Source organism: Nannobrachium achirus (genome assembly GCF_963921795.1).
Source record: "Nannobrachium achirus genome assembly, chromosome: 2".
NCBI lineage: Eukaryota > Metazoa > Chordata > Actinopteri > Myctophiformes > Myctophidae > Nannobrachium > Nannobrachium achirus.
Window position 1 is genome coordinate 44,852,236 of NC_137811.1, and position 10,504 is coordinate 44,862,739.

The following is a 10,504-nucleotide window of genomic DNA, read 5'->3' on the forward strand; positions in this document are numbered from 1 at the left end:
TCCTCCCTGCAAACTAAACGCACGTCTTTACCTCCGACTTCAGTAAACTAATAAGACGCCTCAGGGCGACATGCGACCTTGCCCTAAAGGGCCAATTATTGGCTATATCTGGCAAGTGATGTACATCTATGGAGCCAGATCAGTCTCAATAATCATGAATGTGTGTCTCCAGTTTTGTAATTTGTGTGCCCACATTTTGAACTCACATGCCCAGATTTGAAACCCACAAGGTCAGATTTGTGTGTGTTTTGTATCTGTGATTTGTGTCTGTGTTTTGTGTTTGTGTTTTGTATTTGTGATTTGTATCTGTGTTTTGTATCTGTGTTTTGTATTTGTGTTTTGTATTTTTGATTTGTATCTGTGATTCTGTGTTTTGTATTTGTGTTTTGTATTTGTTATTTGTATCTGTGTTTTGTATTTGTGTTTTGTATCTGTGATTTGTATCTGTGATTTGTATTATTATTTGTTATTTGCATCTCTGATTTTTATCTGTGATTCAAATCCACAAAATACAAACACAAAACACATATACAAAACACAGATACAAATCACAGATACAAATCACAAATACAAAACACAAACACAAAACACAAATCACGGATACAAATCTTTTTGAGACTCTTCTGACTGTGGGCGTAGACAAACGTCATCATTGGCTGAGGAACCCAATTCCTCAGCCAATCACACCTTTTGCCTCCTCCCATTGGCATGGTTGCCATGTTTGCTAAAAGTAAGTTATCTGGACTTTCTTATCTATAAGTTCAGCTATACATGAATATATCCATACCATATCTTGTCTTACACAATCAGTCAATGGTGAATGGACTAATTGTGACCGTCAGGTCGCAGTTACTATCAAAACCTCAACCAGGTGTCTGTCTGTCAGTCTGTCAGTCTGTCTGTCAGTCAGTCCGTCAGTCTGTCACACGTCACACTTTTGCCCTGCTCATATCTCCGCAAACGTTGCACCGATCCATGCCAAATTTTGCACACACTCCTTGCCTGCCAAACCACAACCTCAATTATCACATGGCCCTCTTTTAGCGCCACTATGAGGCCGATTCCTGCAGAACCCATATTTTGGACACTGCGCCTACAATTTTTGCCCTAAAATCACGCAAGTCGGTACACAGTATGTCTACACTCATCTCATCAACATGGATCTGTCCCATTTAGCGCCACCTTCAGGCCGATTTTTTAAAACACATTTTTGGACACTACTCCTACAGATTTTGCCCTAAAATCACGCAAATCACTACACAGTATGTCTACACTCATGTCTACACTCAGGGCCGGCCGCGCGAGTTACGAAGCCGTGGTGAATGCAATCGTTATATTTTTACGGCCTGGGCAAGCGCACGATAAACGCACCGTGCACCTCCGTGCGGTCCAAGCGGACAAAAAGGAGCGCTCCCTAGCGCCAGTTCAGCCAATCAAAAGCTTCCATGGGCGGGGTTTGCCCAGAAATCGTGTGCAATTCCAAATGACGCGTCATCAACATGGATCTGTCCCATATAGCGCCACCATCAGGCCGATTTTTTCAAACACATTTTTGGACACTGCTCCTACAAATTTTGCCCTCAAATCACACAAATCGGTACACACTTGCTCTACACTCACGTCATCAACATGGATCTGTCCCATTTAGCGCCACCTTCAGGACGATTTTTTAAAACACGTTTTTGGACACTACTCTGGTAAATGGTAAATGGTGCATTTATATAGCGCTTTTAATCCAAAGCGCTTTACATAGATTGTGCATTACATTCACCCATTCACACACACATTCATACACCGGTGGCGGAGGAAGCCATGCAAGGCACCAACCTACTCACCGGAGGCAATTAGGGGTTCAGAGTCTTGCCCAAGGACCCTTCGACATTAACTCAGGGGGAGCCCGGATTCGAACTGGGAACCCTTCGGGATTTATACCCTTCGTGCTCTAATACCAGTTTCTCTACCCCTGAGCTATGCCGCCCCTACTCCTACAGATTTTGCCCTAAAATCACGCAAATCGCTACACAGTATGTCTACACTCATGTCATCAACATGGATCTGTCCCATATAGCGCCACCATCAGGCCGATTTTTTCAAACACATTTTTGGACAATGCTCCTACAAATTTTGCCCTAAAATCACACAAATCGGTACACACTTGCTCTACACTCATGTCATCAACATGGATCTGTCCCATTTAACGCCACCTTCAGGACGATTTTTTCAAACACATTTTTGGACACTACTCCTACAGATTTTTCCCTAAAATCACGCAAATCGCTACACAGTATGTCTACACTCATATCATCAACATGGATCTGTCCCATATAGCGCCACCATCTGGCCGATTTTTTCAAACACATTTTTGGACACTACTCCTACAGATTTTGCCCTAAAATCACGCAAATCGCTACACAGTATGTCTACACTCATGTCATCAACATGGATCTGTCCCATATAGCGCCACCATCAGGCCGATTTTTTCAAACACATTTTTGGACACTGCTCCTACAAATTCTGCCCTGAAATCACACAAATCGGTACACACTTGCTCTAAACTCATGTCATCAACATGGATCTGTCCCATTTAGCGCCACCTTCAGGCCGATTTTTTAAAACACATTTTTGGACACTACTCCTACAGATTTTGCCCTAAAAATCACGCAAATCGCTAACATTATGTCTACACTTATGTCATCAACATGGATCCGTCCCATATAGCGCCACCATCTGGCAGATTTTTTCAAACACATTTTTGGACACTTTTTGGGTAAAGTGGTGATAAAATTGGAACGATACAGAGAAGATTAGCATGGTGCCTTCATTATGCTAATCTTCTCTGTATCGTTCCAATTTTAGCCCAAAGACAGTGCCCCGTTGCCAACAAAGGACATTTTGATAGTGCATTTGAAACTGCTTGGAATTACAGACAGACAGAACATGACATTTAAATATGCGAGTGGTTGTTTTAAGGCTAAAACCTGAATAAAAGATATATATTTTGAAAAACATGGTGGGGCCCCTTGAAAAAACAAATCAAATATGAATACTGTATAGCCACTATCATTGCTGCCACCGAAACGGGAGCGCAGCAGCGGCCCATAAGAGTTATCTGCATATAGCCTCTACAACGTCTGTGTGCATATGTATTTAGTACATAAAAATAATGTACCAGTAAGACTCCCTAATCGGAAAATAAGCGACCGTCAGGTCGCAGTGTGATTTTAGGCCAAAATGTGTAGGAGCTCAGTGTCCAAAAATGTGTTTGAAAAAAATCGGCCTGATAGTGGCACTATATGGGACAGATCCATGTTGATGAGATGAGTGTAGACATACTGTGTACCGATTTGCATGATTTTAGGGCAAAATCTGTAGGAGCAGTGTCCAAAAATGTGTTTGAAAAAATCGGCCAGATGGTGGCGCTATATGGGACAGATCCATGTTGATGATATGAGTGTAGATATACTGTGTAGCGATTTGCGTGATTTTAGGGCAAAATCTGTAGGAGTAGTGTCCAAAAATGTGTTTGAAAAAATCGGGCTGAAGGTGGCACTAAATGGGACAGATCCATGTTGATGACATGAGTTTAGAGCAAGTGTGTAGTGATTTGTGTGATTTTAGGGCAAAATGTGTAGGAGCAGTGTCCAAAAATGTGTTTTAAAAAATCGTCCTGAAGGTGGCGCTAAATGGGACAGATCCATGTTGATGACATGAGTTTAGAGCAAGTGTGTAGTGATTTGTGTGATTTTAGGGCAAAATGTGTAGGAGCAGTGTCCAAAAATGTGTTTTAAAAAATCGTCCTGAAGGTGGCGCTAAATGGGACAGATCCATGTTGATGACATGAGTGTAGAGCAAGTGTGTACCGATTTGTGTGATTTTAGGGCAAAATTTGTAGGAGCAGTGTCCAAAAATGTGTTTAAAAAATCAGCCTGATGGTGGCGCTATATGGGACAGATCCATGTTGATGACATGAGTGTAGACATACTGTGTAGCGATTTGCGGGATTTTAGGGCAGAATCTGTAGGAGTAATGTCCAAAAATGTGTTTTAAAAAATCGGCCTGAAGGTGGCGCTAAATGGGACAGATCCATGTTGATGAGATGAGTACATACTGTGTACCGACTTGCGTGATTTTAGGGCAAAAATTGTAGGCGCAGTGTCCAAAATATGGGTTCTGCAGGAATCGGCCTCATAGTGGCGCTAAAAGAGGGCCATGTGATAATTGAGGTTGTGGTTTGGCAGGTAAGGAGTGTGTGCAAAATTTGGCATGGATCGGTGCAACGTTTGCGGAGATATGAGCAGGGCAAAAGTGTGATGTGTGACAGACTGACGGACTGACTGACAGACAGACTGACAGACTGACAGACGGACACCTGGTCGAGGTTTTGATAGTAACTGCGACCTGACGGTCGCAATTAGTCCATTCACCATTGACTGATTGTGTAAGACAAGATATGGTATGGATATATTCATGTATAGCTGAACTTATAGATAAGAAAGTCCAGATAACTTACTTTTAGCAAACATGGCAACCATGCCAATGGGAGGAGGCAAAAGGTGTGATTGGCTGAGGAATTGGGTTCCTCAGCCAATGATGACGTTTGTCTACGCCCACAGTCAGAAGAGTCTCAAAAAGATTTGTATCCGTGATTTGTGTTTTGTGTTTGTGTTTTGTATTTGTGATTTGTATCTGTGATTTTTATCTGTGTTTTGTATCTGTGTTTTGTGTTTGTATTTTGTGGATTTGAATCACAGATAAAAATCAGAGATGCAAGAAATAACAAATAATAATACAAATCACAGATACAAATCACAGATACAAATCACAAATACAAAACACAAATACAAAACACAGATACAAAACACAGATACAAAACACAGATACAAATCACAGAATCACAGATACAAATCAAAAATACAAAACACAAATACAAAACACAGATACAAAACACAGATACAAATCACAAATACAAAACACAAACACAAAACACAGACACAAATCACAGATACAAAACACACACGAATCTGACCTTGTGGGTTTCAAATCTGGGCATGTGAGTTCAAAATGTGGGCACACAAATTACAAAACTGGAGACACACATTCATGATTATTGAGACTGATCTGGCTCCATATACATCGGACCAGTTACTCAATCTCAACAGTGCCTGTTGAGATTGGCAGAACATACCCATTTATGGGCATTACCAAATATGGGCATTCCCAGATATGCCCTTAACTCATTTGTAACCGATCCCGCGAATACTCGCGAAATATTAAAAGGTATCTAGAGTGCCGATCGCGCGTATACGCGCGATATTTACTGTATATACAGTAAAGCTGGCAGGGGCTACGTACCGTCCGTTGAAAAGTGCTGGCACGGGTGGACTCGCCGCTTCATCATCATCGCGCATCCACGTGCACACAATAGTGCATCCATAACATGGAAGCCAATGGTCTTTCTCATCTTTAATGTCCATTTTCTCCATAAAACACTTTTGATGCCAAGGATGGCATTGGATTCTCGCTAAAATAGCAAAAGTATAAAGGGATCCATCTTCCACTCCTGTTTACATCTGGACCAGAACTACTTCCGGGTGAATCGTAAAGATCGTCAAGTAGGAATTGTGAGCTCGATCTACTTCCGGCCTTCAAAATAAGAGACTGGCCGCGGACGGAGCAGGCGGCCGGCAGCTTGGACTTTTAATCCTTTCATGTCTGGAGCACTAAATGGGTTAATATGGATGACATCGGGACAGGGATCTTCATATATGGGCATAGAAGGGACAAGGACGTAATTAATTTTTAAAGTGTGATCTGGGAATGCCCATATATGGGCATTTTCTGACATCACATTGTCGACTATATATGGGCATAAAATATATGGGCATAAATGGGACATGAAGCCAGAGCGTGATGTCAGAGCAGCAAACCCACTCTGTTAAGAGTGGTTCCCCTACATCACAGTGACATCAGAGCATGATGTCAAAGTGATGTCACAGTGACGAGGGAACCAATAGACTGTAAAAATGTGGACTGACTGACTGAAGGAAGGACTGACACAGACATACAGACAGACGGAGACAAGCTGCGACATTTCTCATGGTATACTGCGACCTTTGGTCGCAAAAAATAAGCACAGCAGTCCAATTATTCTTTGTAAACCCGGCAATCGGCATTGACTTTTCTTCTTTTAGCCACTTTAGCCATTTTTTATGGGTAAGGTAAGGAAGGTCGTCTTGACTTGAGACCAGTCTGACCTCAACCTGCTTGTCATTGAGACAACATACAAACGTTCTGATGTACGCATTGCGTCCATATGTACGTGAATAAAAAATGTATAAAAACATGCATGAGGTAAAATTAGAAAATGTGTTTATTTAGTAATTTGCCATTAACCCTACAAGGGCCGGTCAGAGTGAACCAAAGTGCTGATATGGCCCCCGGGCCGCACAATGCCCAGGTTTTTTTTTAAAGTGCAGACCCTCACCCCCACACACAAACTGAAAACAAAAACATTACAAAAGAAAAAACGAAAAACTGAAAAAAGGGGAGGCTTTGTTATGTAGTTGTTGTCATTTCAAAGAAAAAACTGCTATTGTTGTGGGCTCGCCTGGAAGGCGAGCACACGTATGTTATCTTCATTATTTATTTGTTTATCTATCAGTCAGTATCTCCTCAAAACTTTGGCGCGGTTCATCTCCTACACGCTTACACCTTTCAACACCATTCAAATTTTTATGTGTTCAGCTTACTGAGGACACGTGTGCTTGTATTTCTTGTTTTGAAATGTTTTGTAGAATAATTATAAAAAAATAAAAATGTTTAACTTTAAGCACCCAATGCATTTCCAATGGGTTTAGTGAGTGGGGACAGAGTGAGACAGAGGAAAGGGACCCATGTTTATATTAAGGCGCTGTGGCTGCAATATTCACACTTCAGATATGCTATTTATATCATTGCGTTCACACAGGTCTGCTCTCTGATTTGATCCAAATATCTAAGCTGTGTGATGTATATATTCTGAGTTAAAACTACAAATATCTCTAAATGTCCCTCTCCACTCTACTGATTGAAACAGCTGTGATTAAAGGCCTGTCTGTCATTGGCTGTTCTGTGGTGCTGCAAAGTAACCAAGTACATTTACTCAAGTATATACAAGTACTTGTACCTACAGTACAATTTTGAGGTACTTTTACTCTACTTTCCATTTTTGTTACATATACTCTACTATAAATACAGCATTTGACAGCTTCAGTTACTTGTTACTTTGTAGATTTTATTATTAATAAAAAAACATAGATGGACCACTTAATACTGCTATGAAGTTGATCTACAATGTGCACGCACACGCACGCATGCGCGCGCGCGCGCACACACACACACACACACACACACACACACACACACACACACACACACACACACACACACACACACACACACACACACACACACACACACACACACACACACACACACACACACAAACAACTGTTACTGTGTTACTGTGGAGACGTTTGCTTGTATTTGTCTTTGAGACATGTTTTGTAGTGTTTTAGAAATTTTAGTTAAAAAGAATAAGGTTTTAGGATCCCGGGCAATGGGATTTACAGTATATATCCTAGAACCCGCAGGGACACTCAGCCGTATTAGTGGTTGTTGTTGGTTGTCAGGGAGATATCACAACCAATGCATTTTCAAATCAGATCCACAAACACAATAAAAGTCATGCTCCACTCCTCAGTCTGGAGTGGCCACATAGAAGAACGCCTTGGTTATAGACATAGTGGAGGACAGATGTGATCTGGGATTGTTAACCTACAGTATATGCACTCAATATACACCTCTAGAACACATAGAATATGTACAGTACAGTAAGGTTCAGTAGAGTACAGTAAAAGTACAGTAAGGTTCAGTAGAGTACAGTAAAGTACAGTAAGGTACAGAAAGGTACAGTACAGTAAGGTATAGTAGAGTACAGTACAGTAAAGTACAAAACAATAGAGTAAGGTACAGTAGAGTACAGTAAAGTACAGTAAGGTACAGTAGAGTACAGTAAAGTACAGTAGAGTACAGTAAAGTACAGTAGAGTACAGTAAAGTACAGTATAGTAAGATACAGTAAAGTACAGTACGGTACAGTAGAGTACAGTATAGTATAGTACAGTAAGGTACAGTACAGTACAGTAAGGTACAGTAGAGTACAGTAAAGTACAGTACAGTAAGGTACAGTACAGTAAGGTACAGTAGAGTACAGTAAAGTACAGTAAGGTACAGTAGAGTACAGTAAAGTACAGTAGAGTACAGTAAAGTACAGTATAGTAAGGTACAGTAGAGTACAGTACAGTACAGTACAGTAAGGTACAGTACGGTACAGTAGAGTACAGTATAGTATAGTACAGTAAGGTAAAGTACAGTACAGTAAGGTACAGTAGAGTACAGTAAAGTACAGTACAGTACAGTACAGTACAGTACAGTAAGGTGCAGTACAGTATAGTAAGGTACAGTACAATACTGTAAGGTACTGTACCTTACAGTACCTTAAAGTATCCTATTTGTTGGGTTGGAAGCGAGCCCACACTGTTTCGAAGGAACAGTATTTCTAGTTTAAATTAATATTTATATCTCGAATACTTTAGGTTTGAATAAAAAAAAAGGGAAAAACCAAAACAAAAGGAAAAAACAACAGTAAAAATTAAATAGATATGTTTCCCTTATTTAGGACATAAGAGGCCCACCTTTTTTCGAAAACATTTTCTTTGCCATTAATTTTATAGGTCACCTTCTCCATAAGGTACATGTCCTCTGTTTTTTCCCACCATTTCTCTACCTTGGGAGGTTCCAAACTTTTCCAACTCCTTGATATTTGTTTGAGCGCTGTAATTCTCAAGATCCAAAAAAGATATAAGTCTCGACTTTGCAGACTTTGGGGACGTGTTCCAAGGAGTATATTGTGATTTTGTAAGTTTAAAGCTCTCCCAAATATTTTTTTCTATTGTTTGTGTGACTCTTGACCAGAAGGTTTGTATTTTGGGGCATGTGAGGAATATATGGGTGTGATCCGCATTACTCTCCCCACATTCCCTCCAGCAGCCAGAGTTTAAATTATTATTAATTAATAAATTAATTAATTATTATTTTCCAAGTGTATTCCTGCCAGAATGGTGAAAACAAAAAGTTAACCTGTAAGACCTGTTAAAACTGTAAGAAACAACTGTTTACTTGAGAATATAATTTAAAATATTAGAATATTACATAAAACCAATCGAATAACGGATTTCCAATCCATAAATATATACTGTATATTTGAAAAAAAACAATATATGAAGTAGGCTACTACTACTATATATATATATATATATATATATATATATATATATATATATATATATATATAATATATATATTTTTTTCCTTTTTTTTCTCTCTTCCAGATATTACATATTTCGTATTAGTAGCTGATGAAACAATGACCTTTCTGTGTTTTTGTTACAGTGTGCTCCCTGGCACCCAGAAGATCTGGGTGAAAACATGGGGCTGCAGTCACAACAACTCAGATGGAGAATACATGGCTGGACAACTGGCTGCCAGTGGATACAAGATGACGGGTAAGTTATAGTACATGGATGGATAGTAGGATAAATGCATGGGTGAATGCAGCATTGGATGTAATGGGTAGATAGATGGCTAGGTCGGCCAATGAGTGGGCAACAACTCAGATGTACCCACAATATGAGTTGGAGAGTTGTAGACAGACAGACAGACAGACAGACAGATAGACTGGATGAATGGAAAGATGGATACATACAATCAGTAGTGTAAATGTTTTTTTTTTTTTTTTTTTTTTACAATGAAGGCTGCAATATGATATGCTTTACTTGTAGCTGGACAACTGGATGCCAGTGTCACTGGCTAGAGGATACACAACCGACATAATACATTTAGATATATGGATGAATGGAATACGGCTGAATGATTGACCTGGTGAAATTGTAGGTCTAGCTTGTTGGTCTGCTATTTCCATTGCACGACACAGGTGTCCAACAAAGTCCAAATCAGGCCTATGTGTTATCTTCAATCTGAGTTGAGTTCATGGTAATATTCTTTATGAACACAAGGGGGCAGCCTTGCTGCATCAATGATCTATGTAAGCCTAGTTTCTTTCAACTAGTGGACTGTCTGTTGGATTAGTGAAAAGTTGGATAGATGAGACTTTTTAGATTAGTTAATTTTACGACAGCAGGGGAAATGACTATCCCCTGCTGTCACTACTCTGTCACAAATATCTGCCACTTTTACAATTAGCCAACATTATATAAGCAATTGTATAAGCAAAACATTTCTGTACTGCTGTAGAATATCGACTAATGTGAATTTGTTCAAAGGGCAGGGTGGGGTTAGACAGTCTACACACTCTACAGCATGGTTTAATTTACAAATCAGTGTGCACATTGTGATTCTTCTTTTCATGTAATTGCGTTGCAGCCATACTTTACTCAGGCAGTAAC

The 10,504-nt window shown here is 39.9% G+C and overlaps 1 protein-coding gene across 2 annotated transcripts in view; it reads left to right on the top strand.

Moving 5' to 3' along the window:
• Window positions 1–10,504, top strand: part of cdkal1 (CDK5 regulatory subunit associated protein 1-like 1) — a 422,084-nt gene that overhangs the window by 6,672 nt on the left and 404,908 nt on the right. For both annotated transcript variants that reach the window (XR_013962583.1, XM_080738605.1), the window contains exon 3: window positions 9,492–9,604. Coding sequence is in view for 1 of the 2 variants with exons in the window: in XM_080738605.1 (XP_080594731.1) it covers window positions 9,492–9,604 (113 nt within the window). In the remaining variant the exon portion in view is untranslated. The remainder of the gene's footprint in view (window positions 1–9,491; window positions 9,605–10,504) is intronic.